The 24,813-nt window shown below is 33.6% G+C and overlaps 1 protein-coding gene across 5 annotated transcripts in view; it reads right to left on the reverse strand.

Moving 5' to 3' along the window:
- Window positions 1–24,813, reverse strand: part of VWDE (von Willebrand factor D and EGF domains) — an 81,613-nt gene that overhangs the window by 33,332 nt on the left and 23,468 nt on the right. For all 5 annotated transcript variants that reach the window (XM_055392159.2, XM_055392156.2, XM_031013558.3 and 2 more), the window contains 10 exons: window positions 20,791–20,856; window positions 17,744–17,991; window positions 16,738–16,827; window positions 15,037–15,181; window positions 12,256–12,473; window positions 11,937–12,010; window positions 10,223–10,493; window positions 7,895–8,103; window positions 6,784–7,748; window positions 4,581–4,717 (listed from right to left, as the gene is read on the reverse strand). In XM_055392159.2, coding sequence (XP_055248134.1) covers window positions 4,581–4,717; window positions 6,784–7,748; window positions 7,895–8,103; window positions 10,223–10,493; window positions 11,937–12,010; window positions 12,256–12,473; window positions 15,037–15,181; window positions 16,738–16,827; window positions 17,744–17,991; window positions 20,791–20,856 — 2,423 coding nt within the window. The remainder of the gene's footprint in view (window positions 1–4,580; window positions 4,718–6,783; window positions 7,749–7,894; window positions 8,104–10,222; window positions 10,494–11,936; window positions 12,011–12,255; window positions 12,474–15,036; window positions 15,182–16,737; window positions 16,828–17,743; window positions 17,992–20,790; window positions 20,857–24,813) is intronic.

The raw sequence follows: 24,813 nt of genomic DNA on the forward strand, positions 1-24,813 counted from the left end.
TCCATATTTAAGGGAGTATGCAGAGTCTAGCCTAGCAGATCTACCAGTGGTTTCCCTCTTGTAGAGGAAGAATGATGATTTCTCAGAGTAGTCATGATATCTACACTTAGGTGAATGTACAGTCTCGGTTTCTTGTGCAGAAAGAAAGCTTCAGCTAATGACTGGCAATATAGAGATTATTTCCAACTTTCTATTTCAAGCGGCCTACCCAAAATGAGGAATATACAGTGTTCTATTTCCTTTTCATTCATCAATATTTTGTTGAGTATATATTATGTGCTGAAAATATCTCAGTGAAAAAAGATCACAAAGAAAATGACAGACAATATATAATTTTATTATTGCATTAAAAGAGACTCAAATAAGATATAATACAAAAGGGGGTATTAAGTCTAACTAACTAGCAAGGTATTAAGTCTAACTAACAGTCAAAGAAGCCTTCAAAAAGCAAATACTTCTCTTCCTGAAAATAAAAAGGGAGACTGCTATTTGGACACTGGGAGCAGAAGTGGAAAGAGTGAAATTCACATGAATGGAGGGAATAGTGTATGAAAAAGACAGGGATGCATGGAACAGCATAAACAGGAAGTTCAAGCCTACAAATATAGACAAGAGCTAAATCATAATGTGCCATCCATTTCTTGGATAACATCTTGTATTTAATCCTATAAATCAGCAACTTTAAAATTGGATTTTGTAGAGTCTTGACTGCTTTGGGGGAGGAAGTGAAAGAAATGCTTAAGTGGTTGAATCTCTAGCTAAAGACTTACTTAAAACTACTAATACAAAAGTAGAAAAAAGCATGTAAAATATGTTACACTTTATATTAAAAAAAAGAGTTTCTATCCATTTTTTGTACCAAAGAAATATAGTAAGGATTAACCAGAAAATGATGACAGTAGAAACATACTTTAATGAAAAGAAGAAGTGATGGAAAGCAGATGACAGGGATGACAAGAAAGTAACAATTCTATGTGCATACCTTTGTATACCTTCAACTCTTAGAACTATAATATTTCATATACCCTCCAAATAATTAAATAATTATTGTGGAAGAAACTCAAAATGGAAGACAAATATTTTTAAAACCTAATTGTACTATAAATAAAACAGATAACCACTCTAAACAGAGTGGAAAATAGTTAATCTAACTCACTTTGGAAAGCAGTATCTGCCTTTATATTGTGACCTTGTTCCATGAATTTGTTTTTTTACAGAGGAAAGGGTTAGAATTTCTGAAACTGACTTACATATACACTTAGATTGAGAAACCAGGTAAATATATTTTGGATCATGAGAGCCAGTTTTCGCTTGTAAAGAGTTACAAATAAGGAAAGGAGAAGGCTAGAATGAACCTTATGGGACTGCACTGAAATCAGAAGCATCAGCATCAACTCACAGAGATGACAGATAGGTAAACCGATAGATAGGTAGTTACGTGTGTGTATAAGTGTACATACATAGATTTTCTAACTGTATCCATTAAAAGGGCCAAGAAGGATTAACTACCCTGTAACAAGAAGCACACCTTGCACCCAAGTCTTGGATTTTAAATGACCCTCTTTGATAAATGGAACTACAGTCTTTAGAGAAACGGTTGATTCTAGAGTTGGGGTAGGAAAAATATGAGTCTGGAATATCATATGATGCCAGAATGTGATAAATTGTTCAAAAAATTATGGGAGCAAGTTAAAAGGACGTGTGAACGAATTTGTAATAGTTCCCAATGGTCAAAGCTAGAATAATTTAAACAGCCAAATAAAGAATGATAGCATTGAGTTATAATTCATGAAATAAGTTTCCATTAGTCTATACTGGCATGAGTAAATAAATGAATAAATAAATTGGAAACAAGGAACAGCTCTTCCTTTCAGTAGAATTCCAGATAATATGTGTAGAAGAAATGATGGAAATAGAAAATCACCATTGGTAAATACCATAGTCATAATTGCTACAAGCAAAAATTATAGTTAGATGCTAAAATTAGGAAGAAAATGTTTGAGGAGCTATTATATATTTGCATAATATGAAAGTGTCTCCCTACAACATATTTATTAGTTAAAAGGGGAAAAACAGGGAGCTTAAAGTGAAGATACATGGCAAAAACCCCTTAAGTAAGTGATCAAAATTTACATTGCCCGTGATTAGATACATTGCATCATGAAAGGATGCACTAAAAATTGTACAACATGGCATGACCTCAATCTAACCATAAAAAAGGAACATTCCACAAAATAACTGGCCAGTGCTCTTCGAAAGAACCAAGTGTGCAAAAGATGAAGAAAGATGGAGCACCGTCACAATATTCAAAAGAGCCAAGTGTGCAAAAGATGAAGAAAGATGGAGCACTGTCACAATATGAAAGAGACTGAAGAAACATGACAAAATGCAGTATAAAATCTTAAATTAGATCCTGAATCAGGAAAAGGACCATTATTAGTTGGACAACTGGTAAATTTACAGAACAAGGTCTGTAAATTTGTTAATAGTATTGTATCGAGGTGAATTTTCTGATTTGAATAATTATTTTATGAATATGGTTTATAAATAAGATATTAACTTTATGAGAAACTGGGTAAAGAATTACTGGAAACTGCATTATTTTTACAATTTTTCTATGAGTATCAAGTTTTTCCAAAATAAAAGTTTTTAAAAATTGCTTCGTAAAATGGGAGGTCATTAAGGATTTTGCATGACCTGATTTCCAAAATGCTAGATTTTAAAGAGGAACCCAATCTTCGAAGGGAACTGAAATTTGAACTAAAAAGGTGAGCAGGAATCGATTCATGTTGACTGAACATGTAATAGGGGAGCTAGGAGAAGACATTAGCTTAGTGGCAGGGCGAGCACATTCCACACAAAGTGAATGCAAGGCTTTGAGCAGGGCCCATGTTGGTGGGGTTGGGGATCCTAAAATAGTGGCACATTAAACAGACTTGACTGGAGGTATGAATTAAAGGCTAGAAGAGCCTTTAAAACCCAGCACTGGGCAAGACTGGCGCCAGGAGAGACAGACTTAACTTCAGCACAACGTAAAATAAAGACTGATATGCACTCTAATTTTAGTTTGGGCAAGTGAACATCTTTCTTTCTGTAGTTTTTGATTTGGTTTGGCTCTGTGTCTCCACCCAAATCTCATCTCGAATTGTAATCCCCAAGGATCGAGGGAGGGACATAGTGGGAGTTGACTGGATCATGAGGGCAGTTTCTCACATGCTGCTCTCATGATAGTAAGGAAATTCTCATGAGATCTCGATGGCTTAAAAGTGGTAGCGACCCTCTTAACTCCCTCTCACCTGCCACCTTGTGAAGAAGGTGCCTCCGTCTGCCTTCTGCCACGATTTTATGTTTCATGGGGTCTTCCCAGCCATGTGGAACTGTGAGCCAATTAAACCTGTTTTCTTTATAAATTATCTAGTCTCAGGTAGTATATTTATAGCACTGTGAAAATGGACTAATACAGTTCTGTATAGTGTGTTAGAGGATTCCAGATTTTACTCTGTATTTATCAGAAGTTTGCAGGAAGTGGCAGGTAGTATGAGAGTAAATCACAACAAAGAATGCATCTGAAGTAAGTACAAGATGTGCTTTCCAAGAGAATATAAATCTACAAAATTCGCTCCTGGCACATCACTTAGTTTTCATGTGATGTCATATGATTTATTCTGCCATGACTAATATAATGTCTATTCTCTTAAGTGATATTAAAATAACTTACATGTACCTTTCTATTTTGTCTTATTACTTCACTGGGATTAAAATATTTCATGACTTACTTAGAAAGGCTCCACCCACAAAATCCTGAAGTTAGCATACTTGTGTTTAACTACTTGATAAAGACACATGCAAACCTATTTCCTCCTGTAAATTCTCAATATCAGAATCACATTTGGCTTCATTAATTTAGAGAAAAAGTAAGAAGAATATTATAATGTGGTTTGCTGTCTTAAGTTTTCAGCTTACCCACATATACTTTTGAAATTCATAGAGTCATCTTTAAAATAAAATTTCCATGTGAATAAAGACAAGGAAGACCATTTAAATAATCATCAAAAATAAGGTATAATTTGATATACTAACGTTCAAACTGATCATATCTGTTTCTGTGGCCTTCAGAAAGATAAATACTATTTTTTAAAGGTGGGTGTTTTCTGTCTAAAACCCATAGTAAGGAAAATATAAAGAATAAATGCAATTAGTCCTCATTTTTTGATTTGTAAAAGGGAAATGTTCATATCCACTTGATGCAAGATGTCTTGGCTAAAAACAATGTCTCTTCTTTATGTTTTTACATTTCAAGAAATACAGAGGCTTACATAAATCAAGCTTGATATTCTTTTAGCTTTTTAATATAAGTGAAAACAGTGAGCCGATACTTCAATAAAAAGTTTATAAGATATTTTAATAAAGTTAACAAAGAAGCGTCAACATTATATAACTTAATCATTTTCCTGTTCAGCTTTCTAGATATAATATCGTTTGGATTTAAGTTGCTAATTGATAGACCAAATTAATCCAAGATAATATTAATCTGAGTATCTCATACACTCTATTGTTTCTGAACTCTATAATTAACATACCTGTAGCTTAGCAACTTCACATTTAATTGAAGGTAATTCTTTGAAGCCTTTGCCAAAAACTCTCACCATCATACAATTATATTTTTGAACATCACAGAATCCAGCATTCCCAAGCTCTGTAATTTCAGGAGCTTTGTCTTTGGAAAAAAAATATAACAAATACTACATATTTTATTTAATTTCAGAAAAAAAAACTAATTATTTCCAAGCCCCAAATTAAAAGCATATGGAAAATAATATTTTAAAGTATACCTAAAATGCTGCTTACAACACTAATTAAGCCATTAAATGTTAAGAGTAATCTGGTATTAGAAGAGGTATCTACCAACAAACCAATAATAATATTACAAACACTACCAGTCCTAAAATCACAGGTTTCACTAATGTTTAATAATATTTTATATCAATTAAGGACAAATATTAAGAAATTACCACTACAATAAAGTACATTTCGGTTTTGCCATTTTGGCTTGTGCCATATAGCTGGGTTATAGAAAAAAATACTTCTGTAATAAAATATAGTAGTTAGTAATGCAATGTATTAAAATTTCAAAATGTCATCTGTATCAGTAACATCTGGTTGTCAAAATGGGTATATGCAGTGTGTAAAAATTATTAAACCCCTTGCCTAACTACTGGGAAAACCTAAGTGAATACAACTCTACTAGCAGTAGGGCAGAAAGTCACGTGTATTCAGAACCTTAAAAATCTTGATGAAAATTTTTTTTAAAGCCTGGGTTACTTCAGTCCATACTTTCACAAATTCAACAAATGTTTAGTAATTTTTATTTATCTGTTGTTATTCTAGGTACTGGGGATGTAGTAATGAACAAAACAAAAGTTTCTGCCTTCATGTAATTTGCATTCTAGATGGGAGGATAAGAAAATAAACAAATACAAAGATAAATATAAATTATATTACATAATTGTTTTCAGGAATATAGAAAAAATTATATTAACTATATTAAGGGAGATTAAGACCATGGAATTGTGTAAGAAAAACAAGTCTATTTTGAATGACCACAGAGGATTTTCTGATAGTATGACATTTGAACAGAGAAGTAAAGAAAGTAAGTCATAAAGATCTGTGGTGGGAGAATCCTCCAGTGAGAGGGAGCAGTGAGTGCAAAGACCCTGAGGTGGGAGCAGGCCTGGCTCCTTTGAGGAACAGCAAAGCTGCCAGTGTGGCTGAAAAGCAGTGAGCTGGGGGAGGAATGCTAGATGAATTCAGTGAGAGAGGAACCTCAGACTACCTAGGGTCTTCTACGCCATGGTAGGGATTGTGGACTTTACTCTGAAGGAGATGGAGAGCCATTCGAGCTATATAAACACAGGAGCAATATGATCTCACTCACATTTCAGTGGGGTCACCTGCTGCACAGAAATTTAGTTTTGGGAGAATCTACGATAATCTGAGGGGGAAATAATGGTGGCTTGGACTATGGTTGTAGCAGGGAAAGAAATGAAATGCTTTGAAGCTGGAGCTGGATTTGCTGCTAATGAATTAAACTTGAGGCATGAAGGAAAAGGACAGGCAAAAATGACTGCAAGTTTTTAATGTGAGGAATGAACTTTGCATTTACTAAGAAGGAAAAGGCTGTAGGTGGAAAAGAGCAAGATGGTAATAATGGGAGGGAAATCAGGAGTTACTGGTTTACTTATTAAAGGAAACAAAACTTTTTACAGTTTCTTTGTCTAACATATTAAGAGAAAATATACTGTATAGATAGACGCATTAGAGAAAAAGAGTTTTAAGCAAATCAGTATAATTAGCCAAACAATATAAACACAGTGCTTTAAAAATACTAAATTTGAGTTCTGGGAAAATAATGAGTCTCTATAGGTAGAGGGCCCAGTTGTGTGTAGAGGCCCTGAGGTTAAATGATCTTGGCATTTTCAAAGGACAGCTCAGAGGAGCTGGAGTGGAACGACAGGATGACAGTAGTAGGGAATGAGTTTGGAGAGCCACTGAGTGCCAGATCACACTGTGCCTTCTAGGCTGTTATAAGTTACTTTGGCGTTTACTCCAAATAAGATGAGATGCTGTTGGAAAGTTAGTAATGTGTTCATTAATATGACTTGGACGTTTTCTCTATAAAATCTGAATAAATACTGTTAGGATACTGAGGGTGAAATAAAGATCAAATACATTTTTATAATGAAATATCATATGCAATATCAAACTTTGAGAGTACTTACTTACCATAGGAATCACTGCAGTCATAGGAACTAAAGCTTGGGGAACACGCACACCCCCATTCCATGCACTGCCCATTGCCGCTGCATAAATTGGGGCATTTTAATACTGAGAGAATGTCTTCAATTGATGTGCCATACTCTTCTGTGTTACATTTCCCCTCCTCCACAACCCTCTTTTCACATTCATTTTCTAAAAGGGCCACACCAGCTTCTGCCCAACTAAGATCATCTTTTAACAGAACATCCTTCACACACATATCTATAACACTGTCTAGTCTCTTGCCAAGAAAAGCAAGACACAGCCTTCCTATGCTGGAGTTGGCTAGAGTCTCCTGACAGAGGGTCAAGGTGCTATATTCGGTGAGGCCAGAGGGTGTGGGCCAAGAGGGGAAAAACTCTTGCTGTACATCCTCAGCATGGTCCTCTGGGAAAAAATAAGTAAGTTCTTCCAGATCCGTTTGGCTGAGACTCGGGAAAGCAAACAAAGGAGTAAACTCATGAAAGTTCTGCCGTTTCCATCTGTTTTGTCGATTGTACCTCATTTCTTGGCTGTGGCTTCCCCGGCCTTGTGTATATTTCTTATTGTCCAAATATTGTAGTGAATCTTGTTTCTCATTTCCAGGATGTTTTTGTACATTTAAGCCGAGTTTAGTCAGGTTTATGTGTTTTTTTTCTTGCAGAAAGAAATTTAGATTATATTCTTCTGGAGATGTATGCTTGTTCATCTCTCTGACAAGAGTGTCTGAATTAATATATTCGGAGGTGACATCTAGTTCTGGTATCAAAGAAGATAAGCTGACATGACTGAGGTCTTTGCAACCCAAGGCAATTTCTGATCGAGAAACACTGTCCAGATCTTCGGAAGACGGATACGCTGCAGTGTCCAATGAACAGCTGCAATAGGATGGCTTTCCAGGTGATGTCATAGAAACTGGCAGTGTGTCAAACATGCTTTTTCCTGGTAAAATCCTTCCAGATGGAAAACAGGAAAGAATAGTAATTTTGTACATAAACATTTTTTTCCTAATATGTGTTGCAAAAAAGCAGAGGGTTGAGCCACCACCCGTTTTAAGTCTAATATTAATATAATCGCAAGTGGAAAAATAGTGTCTTACCTCCATTCATTAACAAAAGCAACATAATTTTTAAAATTTTGATCAATTTGCATCCCATTTTTGTCATGGAAATCATTTTCTGGATTTTCATCAAAGGTTCCACAAAGTCCCAGAGTGTTTCTGTAATCTACACTAGGGGCTCTGATGGTTAGACTCATGCCCCATTCACCAAGATCAGCACGGATAAATGCCCCAGAAGAAAACCAGATCTGAAAAACAGAAATAAATACAGAAATAAAAGATGTTGAAGCAATATTCAACCTGGATTAAGAAAAATCTATTATTTAAAAAATAAGAAATAGTTATTCCCTCAATATAAAAAAAGAATAAAATACTGATTTTCTTGACTACAACTTTCCTCTTAACATTCTATGTCAAAATACGGGTTTTTGCATTTTGCTGACCTGAAATTTGATTACCATACTGATCTTTTTATTGAAATATATTGCTTGCAACTTCTTTCTTTAAATAATTTAAACAAAAATAAGATAATTTATACAATTAATACATTACAAATATTGAGGAGGATGTTTACCAAGTAATGTTTCTGATAATAATTATTTAATACAGAATTAGATTGCCAAATAATTAATTTACACAGATGAATATAATTTCAGAGGAGTACATGTTCCCGCAGCAATTTAGCATTCTCTAGCTGCCAGTAGACAAACAGAATCAGAAGCTAAATTATAACTAGAAGGTAGCTTGGGGAGTTGGCAATCTGAGCAAGGAGAGTTTGCTGAATGACCCTAGTAGCCTGTGCAATCTAACTGTGAACCACCTCTCCCATCACGGGAATATCACCTCTTCCAGACCAGCCACTTTGATGTACTGTGTATGTGGAGAAGCTATCTCTTCTAAAAATCACTGAAGATACACAACTGTGTTTGCTCTTCTGGTTGTTTTTCCCCTTTTAATTTTCTTAAAATTTAAAAATAACTCTTTTTTTCTCTTTTTACAAAAATGGTCTGTGTTAGATACATTAAATTATTTTAAAAACAAATTTTACATTCCAAACCAACTTAAGGTAGCTAATATTAAGATCTCTGTGCAAATTCCTCAAAAGCCTCTTTTATATTTTGGGCATATCTTCGCCTGTCAATAAACACACACACCTACTCCAGCATTTTCATGACTACAAAGTGTTCTACTATATGACATCATTATATTTAGAGTTTTAGTTAAACCTGTTTATTGATCACCACTTAACTATGACTTTTTCATCTTACAAGGAAAGATACAATAAACATCACTGGGGGTATGCACATCCTTAACTATTTTTTTTTACAATAAATTTCCAGAAGTAAAATTTCTTGGCAAAATGCACACATAGGTGCAGGTTATATATGATATATATGTTCCCTGGAAAGACTGTTACTAAATGTACTATCTCTACACTTCCTGATATTGTATGAAAGATGTTCAATCTTTATTTATCTATTTGACTGCTAATGAGGTTAAAGTTTTCATATTTTTGTTGGTTTTTGTACTTTTGAACATATCAGATTTCTTTTGTGAAAAGGTTTTTTATATTATTTGCTCATTTTAATCGGAGTGCTGATTATACATTAGTGATGCGTGAGTATTTTCTGTCTGACCTGTTTTATACGTAGCAAATATTTTCCTAACTTTTGATTTGCATTTTGGTTTTCAGTGACGGAATTCAAATACATAACATATTTTCAAAAATGATTTTTCACTTCAGTAAATATTATACAAACAGAAACTTAAATTTTTAATACTTTTATTTAAATTTAAATTTGATTTACTTGGAATTACTTGTTTGAAAGATGAATGGAAGGTGGCTATGACCTGAAAATACAAATAGTTTACTCACAGATATGAAGTATAATCTTTAAAAAAATATTAGCCTGCCAGGAGTAAAGGAAAAAGAATTAAAAATATTCGTGAATATATAATCTTAGGTTTGTTTCCTGACTTCATATTCTATTACACTTATCTACCACTGTATTCATTTCAAAAACTGGTTGATTATTCCTAAATATTCATTCTTAATTATGTCTGTCATCTCTGTCTAATATACTATTTATTACACGTTGTTAAAAGTAATTTTAGTGAATAATCCACCAAGTTGTCATACTGAAATCTTAAATAAGGCAGTTTAGATTTTACATGGTTTTAATGATGTTGTATCTATTTGTGTGCGGTAAGTGAGAAAAATGTATTCCCTCTAAGATGATGGTTAATATAAATGCTATTTTCTTAAACAAACTAATGTTGAAAAATGATAGCTCCTAATTTAACAGAGATGTTTATCTGAAAGGAGAAAAAGGAAAAATACTTTTAATGTTAAAGAATCATACATACTGTGACTTTTCTTCCTAAGTAAGATTCACTTATCTTGATATTCCTGGTTACATCTTGGCTTTTTACGAACAAATATGGTTGTGATTCACGTAGCTGACCATTGCACATATCAAAAGTAACTATATCACCTCCTTCCTGGGCAACAAACCCACAATTACATGACACTGGATGGTGAAGGCTTCCGCAGTCCCACTGACGTACATGGACTTCAAAATCACGTGACATACTCTTATAAAGCACAAATGTTCCAGTCTTGAAATTATCATATACCCTACCATTAACAAAAGGCAATTGCATTAAAAAATCGTGTAAAATATCACAATAGTATGTTATTGATTTGCCAACAGCTTTATGTATCACGATCATTTTGTTGTATGCACTGAAGGAAACAAAGTAGTCATAAACACCTCAATCTCTCCCACTACTCCTTTCTTCCCTTTCACCACTCCAGTCAAGCTGCTCTCCTTGAGCAGGGCAGGCTGGCTCAATGGTCTTCTCCCCATATGTGTACGCACGTGACCATCTCCCTCATCTTTGAGTACTTGTTAAATGTCACTCTCACCAAATGGCTTTTCGTAACCACTCTATTTTAATATAAATTCCAACCCCTCTTTTCAGCCTTCCTTTTCCACCCAATTTAGTTTTCTTCACAGCAAGTATCTTCCTCAGATACACTTTATATTTTACTTATTAAATGTGTTTACATCTCTCTTCCCCTTTGCAAAAGCCAGCTCCATGAGGGTAGAGAGTGTTTATTTTGTTCACTGCCATACCCCCAGTACTTAGAACTTGGCTTTTCACCTAGTTGTTGCATAATTAATCTTGTTGAATTGTCAGATTACATTAATCACTACTACGCTTTCTTGAAATTTTTCCACTAAAATGTCTAAGCTTTTAGTTATAACCGTAAAGGATTCTTGCCCGTTAGATCAGTTCCTTCAGGTTCTTAACACCTGTTGACACCATTGGAGTATAACTCTCTTATAGAACAGTTTCTATGTATTGAATAATTTTACTGACAATGATCATATTACAATTTTTTAAGCAAACCACAACCATTTGCATCATGAAAAAAATGTTGATGCAACACTAAGACATTCTTATCATTTTCCTTACAGACATCTCAGAACCATGAATCTCCCAGATGATATAACTGAGTTTAAATCTTTCTATGCAGGTATTAATAACAAAATAGTTTAGATTACGTTTTGGTCTTTTGCCCATTTTACTTTAAATTCCAGAGGCAAATATCCAGGTATCCATAATAGTTATAATAGTTTTTTTCCTGAGTATTCTTGTCAAGACTTAGGAGTAATTCGTTTTAAAAATAATTCTAATATGTTTAATCATTTTGCCTAAACTTAAAGATTGTTTTATTATCATATGGAAATGCTATAAACATCTTTAGAGTAAATAATTTAATCATTATTAAAAATTTAAAAAGAGTCTAGCAAAAAAGATTCTCTGCATTTGTAATAATATTTATTTTTACAAGTTCAGCCTTGCAAATAATCCATGTTTTTTACTAAGAATTAGATTTTAAGGCAAAAAATTCTACATAAATAAACTAGTATCTTGAAACAAGCCAGTAATGCCTTTCTGTCTAATTTCAGTGACTAGGACTAAAAAATTATAAAACAATACACTGTTTAAAATAAAACAACAAAATCAAAGCAAACAAAACTACTAAAAGAAGAAACTTTCAGAAAATTACCTGCCATCAAATGTAATTATATGTGGGTCAGTAAATGAATAGCAGTAAGCAGTTGGGACATCCTTTACTTTGATCTTAAAAGCAAAGATATTTTTGGTAAATATTACTATTAATTATATTTAGTGATATATAAAAAATTGCTTAGCAATCTCAACACTTTCAATTAATTATTGTTTTTATCATAGTTATTGAAAATTGAATAATTTAAAAACTAATTTACCAAAAAATTTTTTACATAAAAAGTTTATAAGACATAATGATAAAATACACATTTCTTCTTAAAGCTTCACTTGCAGTACTAGTTTTGTAATTTGTCAACCTGGATGCTGTCTGGAATGTAGTTGTTCCACAGGAAATCCTCATTAACTATTGGTTGCACTACAATGTTTGTAACTCTATCTCCATCTCGAGAAAAATCTGTGACAGCCGTGTAGTACACAAAAGTGTGGCTACAGGTTCCATTAGCACAGGAAGATGTCTGGAGAAGGTCCACATGACAGGAAGACAGTGCCAAATTTAAGCCTAGGTGCTCTCTACCTATTTAATGAAAAAATAGGTTTAAAAATTTCCAAGAGAACATACTAACCAAAGCATGTAATAAATTAATTAACATGAAACACTGAATTGTAAGATTATTCTCAAATTATTTTCTCTTTCTTAAAACATATGGTTGCAAATTTTGTCTAAATTAAGCCAAAGCTATTGAATCTACCTGATTTTTACAAAGAATTAATCAACTATAATATATACATATGTACACATAAATACATATTACAATTTTCAATTAGGTTATAAACCTGTATGCAACTGAAGGAAATTCAAAAAGAATAGATAAAATTTATTCTTTTACATATTACATATATTATAATTTTACTTATTACATATACTAACATGATTTTTTTCTGTCTAAGATTTGTACCTTGGGCCCAGATACTTCTGTAATATTTCTTAGCATATGTGTTCATGTTCCACCCATTGTTGAAGAGTAGCAATGGCTTTTAATTATTGATAAAGGGCTTATCATCTCAAAAAATAGACAAATCAAAACAAATGAAGATGATCCCACAACAGTAACAAGCTATCTTCTTTCACCTCCCAAATGTCCCAATATATTCACAACCTTGAGATGCTCCCTTGTTTCGATAACAAAGAAAAAATAATTTGGAAAGGAAATGGTAACAAAAAAAGAGAAAAGAACTCCAGGAATTTGTATAACTAAACAAAAAGAACAGATTTGCCCCCAAAACTGGCCAGAAAGGAAGTATGCTATCATATCCAATTAATGATTCCAAAGTCCTCCTAAGAATCAAAAAGGAAAAAAGTTGTTAAAAAATGTTCTATCTTCTTTTCTTCCATACAGATTTTTTAGGTATGAAGTTATATTAATCAGATATAGGCATACTGAACTATTTTTTTAGAAATATACACTTTTCCCATGCACATAAAAAATAACAGAAACATTCAAACTCTTAACCAACTCTCTAAGGTGAATACAGAATATTTCTAGCTTAGATATAGCCCATAACATCCATTCCTCAAGCCAATACATAAGGGGTTGTTCTCTTTAAGCCTGTGAATAGCAGCATAGTCTGTTTAGAAATACACTCAGACACCAACTGGTTCCCTATGAAAGTAAAGATTTAATGGTACTGTACTTAAAGAGGACAAGATGAGGAGTATCCAGAATGAAATCCAGAATTTTTTCTTCAACAAACAAAAGCCATTTTTAATTCTCAGAGAATAAGAACATGCATGCAAACTTCTAAAATGTAGAAATATATTTAGGCTATTATTATATTATTTTAGCAATGCTTGCCTTGTTGAAAGAATTGAAAGCATGAAAATATATTTTAAAGTATACCTGTAACTGAAGGAAATCTTCGACTAACATGATTTTGGAAAACATCAATAACATCATCCTCTTTCTGTTCTCTCCATAAACTATAGTAATATTTGCATAATACACTTTTCAGAGCTAACTTGAAGTAGAATTGTGTCAAATAGTCCGAGAGAGGGTATAATTTATTATGTCTAGGCTGTAATTAAAAATATAATGTTGCTCGTGGTGCTCCTGAAATCTGAGTGAGTAGGTAGGTATTATCTGAGCCCGTTGACTGTTAACAATCCTAAGATGACCTCTCTTAATTTCGCTATCTCTTTAGCCATCTCTTTTCTTGAGTGTATCATTCCAAATGATTCTCTCTCTCTCTCTCTCTCTCTCTCTCTCTCTCCTGGCTTTTTTATCTTCTTGTTTCTCTGATTTAATTATTTATAATATGGACATGAAGGTCTATAGATACCTTGTGTTTGGTATATTTACTAAAGACAATGTAATGTTCTACGGTGAAAATGTATGTGGTATGCCGATGAAATTGTAATCTCTCTTAAAGGTTATATTTTATGTATCTGTAACTTGCTTTGATCTCTACATCAGAGGCTCAGTGGGAAAAAGAACATAATCATGCCAAACACTGCTATGCATGGTTTGTCCTCGCATATTCTATCTTGTTATGTGGGAGGATTTCCTCACTCAATCCATCGACACATATGTGGCCATGTATCACAACATCCATATAATCAGTAATTGAAATAGAAGAATTTTAAGACACAAGATCCCAAACATAAACGTACGTTAGGGAGAGAAACTTGAAGGATGCATTATGAGATCTATATTTCATAAGCTTGAACTTTTAACGTAACTTATCAAATGTCTCTCATTGGGGATGATTTGAAAAATCTTAAAGAGCAGTTTTTCCCTCGTTTTCTGTAAACTAAGCAAACAGAGGAATAAACAGGAGACTGAGAAAAAAAAATAGGAGAAAAAAAGAGGAGCAAGAGGAAAAAGATGATGACGAAGAGGAGATTATTCACGACTTTTTTTCTTTTTTTTAAATGTATGCTTTCAGCCAAGAAGAAGAAATGTGAACTGCTTTGGCAATCGTCAGTTTGGCCGAGTATTAGTAATATGATTGGGCTAAAATTTGATGTCAACATGCAACGTGATTTATTATATGAGTACACTCCAGTGACTTTTCCTACAGGAAAAAAAGCATTATTGTTTGCAATCTAATAATAAGATAAAATAAAGTTAGTATATTACCTTGATCAATAGTTTTCAGTTTTAATGAGATTTTGCATTCTTGATAAAGCTCAATAAATTCAGAACAAATAATAGGAACTGTGCTTTCTATCCTCAGGTAGTATTCTTTCCCATCCTCTGATATAGTGCTCAATTCAGGCTGTAGCTGGTATAAGAAAATACGTAGAAAAATTATGTTAAAATATAATTTATTTCTAAGGCACAGTTTTGAAAGGGCATTTTCACAACAGCACATATTTTACTAAATAATAACTTAAGCCCTAAAATGTTTTAACTAAGCAAGACCATTAAAATCAAACTTATACAAATGCAAGCAGCACACACAGGAGTACATGGAGCTGCTGTACTGCTCTGGGTTTGACTCACTTTGGTTCCCCAACACATTTGGCAAATCATATCCAAGCCTGCCTCAATGATTCTGGTTCTGTGGTGAGCACTGGAAAGTGAAGAAGAAAGAAATATTTCTATTTTCCTCCATTTTATTGCTAATGTTTACTGACACACCAACAGAAGACTCTGGTTTTTCTTAGGGATTAATACCACCATCTCAATTAGAAATTTAAGTACTTTTAATACATAAATTGAATTACTGTTGTCACCTGAAATAGCTCCACACTTAGCTTATTTCTCAGCATCTGATTTCCAGAGTTGAACTTCCTGAGAACTGGTGCAACCCAGGACTGGCCCTATCCTCATTCACAGGCCAGTCCTTTTTTGAGGCAGGAATGTTTTCATGCAGTCTCGAGTCTTGGCTAGCTCTCAAAACAGATGATTCTTAATACTGAATATTCTCCCTGTTAGCCTAATCAGAAACGGTACAAGGGTGGGGGTGCTGACTACTGACCCCTGACACTGTCTGCTGAGTGCTAACCAATGTAAACCAAAATGTTCCTGTGTTCTCAAAGCTTGACCTCTGCTTCCCCTCACACTGTAGTTATGCAATTCTGACAACGTGGTCCACTCTTCTCACTTCTTTTCCTGGTTCCTACTGTGTGTACATGGACTTTATTCATAAACAGGGTTTATCCTGGTCCTGAGTCCTATTCTCACAATCTTATCATTTATCTCATCTTGTCCTTGAACGAGAAATGAATCCAGGTCAAACTCGAGTCCTGTGGGTGAGACCTTCCAGGTTCACCGTGCTTGCCTGCCTGGACCGTTTGATATGGCCCCCACTTCTTCCACTGCTTATTAATTCCCTGTCACCTCTGCTCATCTGCTAGAATAGCTCTTCAGTTCTTGGATCCTGTTGCCACCAGCAACAACCAAATCTCCTTCTCTGTTTAGCTAGCTCAATCTTTGCAGTCCATAAAACTCATAGCTCTGGGTCAATTCTACTCTAGTCAGAGACTCTACTACTTGGCCTGGTATCTGTCTTCCAAAATGCATGATAACTAAATATTACTAGGCTAACTTTAGTTACATGATGGAATGAATTAGAGGAATAGACCTTTTGCTTTATTCTAATTTGAGCTATTTCTTTAAAAAATGAAGGTACATCTCAACTTTAGTTAACAAGACCCCTCAAACTTTGTTGCGCATTAGAATTATTGGGGCTTTTCTTCAAATATAGGGACTCATGGGTCTCAACATTCCGATTCAGTCTGTGATGAGGTACAGAAACCAGCATGGACAGATCACAGTTTGGGAAACATAGTTCCAGAGGAATAATCTTTCTGATGCATCCCCACTGCTGCGTACCTTAATGCCTGCAAAAAATTCTTGGCTTTCGATGGCTACACTTTGTACATGAGGATTCTCCAAGAAAAAGACAGAAGCGCTGCAGAATATCTATGGATATAATTAAAAAATAATCACTTAGAAATTCAATTTTGGAGAAAACGTGTAAATTATCACTTTTAAAATCCTAATTTTAATTCTTCATAGATAGTATATAAAGATAATAAAAGAATTAAATAATTTAAAAGCTTACTTGATATTTCAGAAAAATTCCATCATTATAAAATATTACGTATTCAAACCTCAACATAAAGTACAGTAGGCTTTGTATTTAGGATGTTTTTAGAAAGTACTTAAGGCCGGGTGCGGTGGCTCACGCCTGTAATCCCAGCACTTTGGGAGGCCGAGGCGGGCGGATCACGAGGTCAAGAAATCAAGACCATCTGGCCAACATTGTGAAACCCCATCTCTACTGAAAATACAAAAATTAGCTGGGTGTGGGTGTGGTGGTGCAAGCCTGTAGTCCCAGCTACTCAGGAGGCTGAGGCAGGAGAATCGCTTGAACCTGAGAGGCGGAGGTTGCGGTGAGCCGAGATCGCGCCACTGCACTCCAGCCTGGCGACAGAGTGAGACTCTGCCTCAGAAAAAAAAGAAAAGTAATTAAAAAGTGACATCATCATTTAAAAAATTAAAACATTTTTTCTAGAATAAACGTATATAATTTTAAAACCTGAGACGGACATATATGTGTAAGAACTTAAAGTATAATAAATATATATATAAAAAAGGATTAATCAATAATAATCAGCAAATTACTAAAATGATATATTCATATATAGTCACTAAGATCACTGACTCATCCAGTTGTCACTAGAATTAGCACAATTGCAAGGAAAAAAAACAAAAAGAAAAATATTAGGGCTTTATACTCTGGGGACAAAATCTATTTTTTGGATATGATGTTTAAAAATTGTGTTTGAAAATCAATACATTCATGAAAATAAAATCCAACTGTTTTTTAACATACCTTGTCTCCAAGTCTGAGATTTATGCCATCAAGTTCTAAAAGAGAGAATGCCTGAACTGTGGTCTCTTGTGTCAGCTCCTCTTTGACTTCTTGAGAAGAAAGCCTAGACCAAGCTATGTGAAATCCCACTGAGTTTTTTGTAGCGGGAACATCAAAAGAACACCTACAGAAAAGCCTGGACTCAATCAACTCCACCAGAACCTTTGGCCTTCCTGCAGGTGGAGGTGGCAATGAGGCAGCCAGCTGACCTGGGGAGAAAATGCATAATTTGTACCTGGGAATCTTAGACAATGGAGACTGGCTTATGGAAAAATCACTCAAAGACTATAACTCTGGGGTTTATCTTAAGAAAAAGCAAACTAAATTTAGAAAAATGATTATTTCTAGCAATCAACAAAGTAATACATTCATATTCTGGCCCATAATCACACAAATATTGATAGCCAAGCAACGTATCAGCTCAAGTGTATATTAATGCAGGTTGAATATCTGCCTTTGAAAAGTCTAGCTCTTGAAAAGAAATTTGCATTCTTTGAAGCAATTATCTTTTCTAAAAGATGGAACAAACAAAATTAAGGTTTAGTACATTATAATTCCTTGTTATAATGAGAAATAGCCACAAGAATGTAAAATCAAATTACTTTCTCTTTTACTGTTACAGTTTTCTCTTATAACTCAACTTATCATTACTCTGGGCTGAAAGAGTTATTCATTGCAGAGGTGATTATACTATCTTAGTGAAATATCTTATTCCTTTCATTTTTCTGAGGTTAAAGAAATTTGAAGTTTCCTCTAAGAACTCACAGGAAAATTGTATATCATTTTGAACTCTGGGCATTTGCAAAATCAAATCTGGGGATCTGAAAGTTTTCTGGATAAGTTTTTTGTTTAGTTTTGTCCTGTTTTAGAAAGGGGAAAAATGTCTGAGTGGTAAATTTTTAAAAGAAGATTTTTAAATGTTCTAAAATATATAATTTGTCTATTTTATAAATATGCTAATTTTAGGACAATCACAAAATAATCTTTCAGCCTTGCCATGTAGATTTTGGAAAATTCTGGAAAGACCTTGAGATCTTTTCTGTGGAGAAAATGTACTTTTAGATATTTTACAGTGTTATTTTGTTATAGTCCCAATGACAAATGAATTATTTTCAAATTTACGTTGTTAACAAATATTTTGCTAAGCATTTTAAACATTAGACCAAATCAGTATATTCAAACTTGAAGGAAATAATAAACTACTTTTGAATATATATTTGATTTTAAATATTATATATCTGAGTAAAAATTTATCCTTAAATAAACTAGGAAAAGGACATTTATTTTAAAACAGGGAAAAGCTATCTACGGAAATGATTATTAAGAATAAGAGAAGACAAATGACTGAAAAAAATAATTCATGATGATTAAAATGTTTGAATCAATACTTTAAATTGAGAACTATCTGGGCAGATTGATCATTGCTTGCAACAGTATAGATGAAAGAAAATTTGTTATATTTAAAGAAAAAGGTTTAGAAACAATAGATAAATTATTTCTACTTAGAAAATCAAAATTAGTATTCCTTTGTCAAATGTAATATTAGTATGTATTAAATATATTAATACATTTTCCATTTTATCATGAAGCTTTATTGACTTTTGACTCAATACTTTCATTTAGTGTTGCTTCCCCAAATTGTGTACAATTTGCATAGCAGAGTTTTTTTAATTAATTGCATAAATGTTCTAAAGAGCATAATAAGTAGGTGAAATTTATTATTTATTCAAGAGGAAAAAGTGATTTTGCTACAATACATATACAGTATAGAGAATTTATATCTATTATGCAGAGTAGTCAAATAATTACATTTTATGTTTACTGCTGCTATTATGAATATTGTTTTATTACTTTGTGAACTTAAATTACAGGGCTTAATTAAACTGACCTCCACATACAATAATAGCTTGTGTAAAATATACAAAAAAAAGGGCTAGAAAAAACCATTTGGAGTAGGGCATGAAATAGAGCATGAAAAATCAATTCAGAGTGATAAATTTTGAGGATTATTATAAAACTTTTTAAAATACCAAGCATAATCATTTCTAGGCCTGATATTTGAAAATTAGATGATCTATCCTGATTTATTTTATGTATTTATGGCTTGTTCCACCATATAAAACACCTCTGTTAATTAAATTAATTATAGGTCAACAGTCTCTCATGCATTTCAGTTATCCTATTTGGCTAACAAAATATGATAAGGCTAATAATCCCATAAAAGGCTAATATTTCAATAAATAATTTCAATTTCTGCCCATCATGTAGGCAGATGACATACATTTTATCACTTAGATAATCTACTTAGAGTAATTTATTTTAAGGCATATTATAGTAGCAGGATTTCTTAATATTTGAAAAAACTTTAAAATGTTTAAAAAATAGAAAATAAAAAGTATACATTGAAAGGAAGAGAAAAATTTTAATCACTATCAACATCATTGATGTTTGTCTTTCAAGATTTATTTGACACAAATACAATCATTCCCTTAAAAAAAAAGGCATTGTTGTATTGTATAATGTACTTCTATATTTTAATGGTGTTTGCAAAATATTTTGTCAGTGTTTACGTATCAGAAATATTGACTCAATCAGCCAATCAGCAGTTACTGGATGTTTGCAGGTTTCTTAAAACATTATTAGACAAATTCTGTTATAAATATTGTGCTCGCACACTTCCCTAAATAGTTCTCTAAGACATATTTTTGAAAGTAGAATTGTTAGGTACAAACACACATGGAGTTTTAAGAATGTTGATATGAACTGCCAAATTTTCTTATGAAAGATTCTACTAATACACACACGTTTGCCTAACTCTCTGTACCTCAGCCAACTCGAGGACTATTTCTTAAAGGCACGATAAAGTTATTTTTATTTTTGATAGCTACCAGACTTTGGTTATATCAAATATCAATATAATTCAACATCCAAAGCTGCAGAATATAATTATCTGTTGAAATAGTCTAGTTTATAAAAACACTATTAAAAAAGCAAAATATGATACTTACGAACACAATCACCTCCTATTTCAGTTTCATCAGAACCACATGGGTATAATCGTGCATCAGAAATAGCTGCCAAAGGTTAAGGTTTGTATAATTATTCAGCTGGGCATGAAGATACACATCTACATATATCCAAGATGACAATTTATTGAAGGATGATTTAATACAGACTAAGACTTTCTTAATTCTTCTCTTATTTCATAACATTTTTTTCCTTTTAAGGGTGAGATCAAATGGAAAGATAAGGCATCATATTTCAAAACAATCAAAGCTTTAATATCTTATTTTCTAAGTACAAATCTGCATTTTTAAATAGTGAGACACTGACAATATCAAATGCTGACAAGGATGTGAAGCAACATGTGCTGGTGAGAATTCAAAATGGTACAGCTATTTTGGAGAACAGTTTAGTGGTTTCTTACAGAACTAAACATATTCTTAGCATACGACATAGAAATCATGCTCCTCTATGTTTACCCAAAGGAGCTGAAAACTTATTTCCATACAAAAACCTGCACATGGAAGTTTATAGCAACTTTATTCATAATTGCCCAAACTTGCAAGCAACCATGATGTTCTTCAGTAGGTAAATGGATATGCTGTTGTACATATAGACAGCATGGAATATTATTCAGCCTTAAAAAGAATTGAGCTATCAAGCCACAAAAAGACATGTAGGAAACTTAAATGAATATTAAGTGAAAGAAGCCAATCTGAAAAGGCTACCTACTAAGTGATTCCGACTATATGAAATCCAGGAAAAAACAACACTATGGAGACAGTAAAAAGAGCTGTGGTTGTCTGGGGTTGAGAGAAGGGAGGGGTGAACAGGCAGAGCATAGGCAATTTTTAGGGCAGTGAAACTAGTCTGTATGTTCCTATAATAGTGGATACACGTTATGAGAAATTTGTCCAAACCCACAGAATTTACAACACCTAAAGTGAACCGTAATGTAAACTACAGACTAGGTGATAATGGTGTGTCAATGTAGGTCATCAATTATAACAAATGTAGCACTCTGGTGGGGGACGTCGACAATGGGGTTGGGGGACTATGCATGTGGGAGATTTACAGGGTATATGTGAAATCTATAATAATAGTGAAACACACTATAATCTCCAGAAATGTATACAACAGTTGGTTTTATGCCAGTTCCTTGGTAATCGATTCCCCATACTCATTTACAGGATTACACCACCAATGAGCCAAGGACAGAGATGGTAATACTTAACAACCCAATGTTCTGAGTACAGTTAACTGGCACAAGAGCAACTATCTAAACAAAGGTAGGCTCATCAGATTGCTTCTTGAAAGAATTTAGTATTTAAACTAAAAGACACGAAGTTGGAAGCTGAGTCAAGTTAATGACGGAGCTCTATATGAATGTCTAGACTACTGTTGCCAATATCCGGAAGTTGACCTATTTCTCACACTTTCTGAGACTTTCCTATGTAACTCTTCTTCAGATCCAATGACATATCTTAAAACCCTTAGATGTGATTATCTTTTACATTATTTTCAGTTGTTTTTTGTTATGTGCAAGCCAAACAGATTTGAAATAACCTTAACTACTAGACATGTACATGTATATATAAAAGAATGCAGTATTCCTATAAAACATGGGGCCAAAATACACAATTTTCTTGCCCAAGGACTCCCTAGAACTGTGCCCCATCTGTGCTTGGGGGGTTTTATCATCTTTTCTTCTTCCATTTGCTTTTCCCAGATTGCTTTCGTAGAATACAGCCAGCACCCTGGCTCAAATATTTAATATTAGGATTAGACAATTAAGAATCTCTCCCAGCACTTTGGGAGGCCGAGGTGGGCGGATCACAAGGTCAGGAGATCGAGACCACGGTGAAACCCCATCTCTACTAAAAATACAAAAAATTAGCCGGGCGCAGTGGCGGGCGCCTGTAGTCCCAGCTACTCGGGAGGCTGAGGCAGGAGAATGGCGTGAACCCGGGAGGCGGAGCTTGCAGTGAGCCGAGATTGCACCACTGCACTCCAGCCTGGGCGACAGAGCGAGACTCCGTCTCAAAAAAAAAAAAAAAAAAAAAAAAAAAAAAGAATCTCTAGAAACATTAGCAAGGAAAAAAAGAAACCATTCTGCTTAAAACCTTCTGTTTCTTCCTGATTCAACCATATGCCAATAATTAAACTATCATAAAGTAGTAGTTGTCAAGAAAGGACGCAAACAAGTGGAAATCTAGTTTCAAAGCATGTAAGATGTGCAACATTTGAGGTCCTGTGCACAGTAGTGGAACACTATTGGGCTGCACGACTAACTTGGGTGAGCACAAGGAACATTGTAAAGAAAATAGATGCTTGATCTGCATCTTGAAGCAGTAAAGATTTGTAAGAGGTCCAAGCAGAGGGAGGAACAAGTATAAGGTATGGAGAAGAGGACGGAGCGGAAAACTGCAATTGGTGAGACATCAATAACAGGTTGTAGAATATCCTCGTTGAGCATGCAAGCTTCCTGAGATCAATCTAGCTTTACCAGTCACTACCTGTAATGTTGGGTAAGTGCTTATTTTCTCTGAGCGACTCTTTTTGTCCATAGAATAGGGACATTTATTGCATGCATCCTATTCCAACACAATGGCCCCATCTACATCCCTCCAACATGCTAGAAAAACTCTTTCCTAGGGGTCTTTGCTCTTGCTGTACTCTGACATGATGGCTACGTGGCTTGCTTAACTTTGGGACTGCCCTTCTTTCTTTTTTAATAGCTTTACTGAGGTACAATTGATTAAATGTATTTAAAGTGTAATTAATGACATGTTTTGACATATGAATACACCCACTAAAATCTAACCATAATCAAGATAACAGTATTTCCATCACCTCCAAAAGTTTCTCTGTCCTTTTCTAATCCTTCTGCCTGCCGCTACTCCACATTTGTAGACAGCAACTTATCTGCTCTGTCATACAGTTTAGATTATATTTTCTAGAACTTTACATAAATATAATTGTACACTATGGACTTTATGTCTAGAAAATTTCATTCCTCATATATGTTTGAGATTCATCTATGTTTTTGGCTTATCAATAGTTTCTTCTTTTTTTCTTACAGTGAAGCCATCCTACAAATACAGTTCTTTCTCTTTTATTGAAAAGTAGTATTTCATTGTACAGGCTTATCATAATTTGATTATCCATTAACCCATTGATGGATATTTGTGGTTTTTTTCAGGTTTTTCACTATTTTGAATACAGCTGCTTTGAACATTCATGTAGAAAACTTTTTAAAAACATTTGCATTCATTACTCTTGGCAAATATTTAAGAATGGAATGGCTGTGTCATATGGAAGTATACGTTTACTTTTGAAGAAACTGCCAAATTATTTTCTAATGTTTGAATGTACCATTTTACACTCCCAGTAGCAGAATACAGCAGTTCTGGTTGCTCCATGGCCTTGCCATCGTGTAGTATGGTCAATCTTTTTAAATTTTATATATAATATAATGGTATCTCACTGTGGATATAAATCCATTAAACTAATGACTAATGATGTTAAGCATATTTTTATGTGTCAATTTTCCATTATTATGTCTTCTTTGGAGAAGTGTCTGTTCAAATCTTATTACAAAATTGTTTTCTTATTATTGGGTTTTGAGAGTTACTCATATATTTTGGATCCAATTCTTCATCAGATATATGAATTGCAAATATTTTTTCCCAAGCTGTGGCTTCTCTCTTCATTTTCCTTTAGTGTCTTTCAATGAGCAGAAGAGTAGAAATTCACAATTTTGATCGAGTCCAATTTATATTTTCTAATGGATCACAATTTTGGTATTATATTTTTAAAATATTTGTCTCATCTAAGATTTTCACCTAAAAGTGAAAGTATTCTCTCAAGTTTTGTATTTTTAGCTTTTATAATTGAGATTTGAGTCTTTGACGATTGTGACATGGGTGTTTCTTTTTATTGTATTTTGATGATATGAATCAAAGTTATTTTTGCATATGAATATTCAATTAACTAAAAACACAACCCTTTTTTCTATAGAATTGGAT

This window comes from Gorilla gorilla, chromosome 6 (genome assembly GCF_029281585.2).
Source record: "Gorilla gorilla gorilla isolate KB3781 chromosome 6, NHGRI_mGorGor1-v2.1_pri, whole genome shotgun sequence".
In the NCBI taxonomy this organism is placed as follows: domain Eukaryota; kingdom Metazoa; phylum Chordata; class Mammalia; order Primates; family Hominidae; genus Gorilla; species Gorilla gorilla.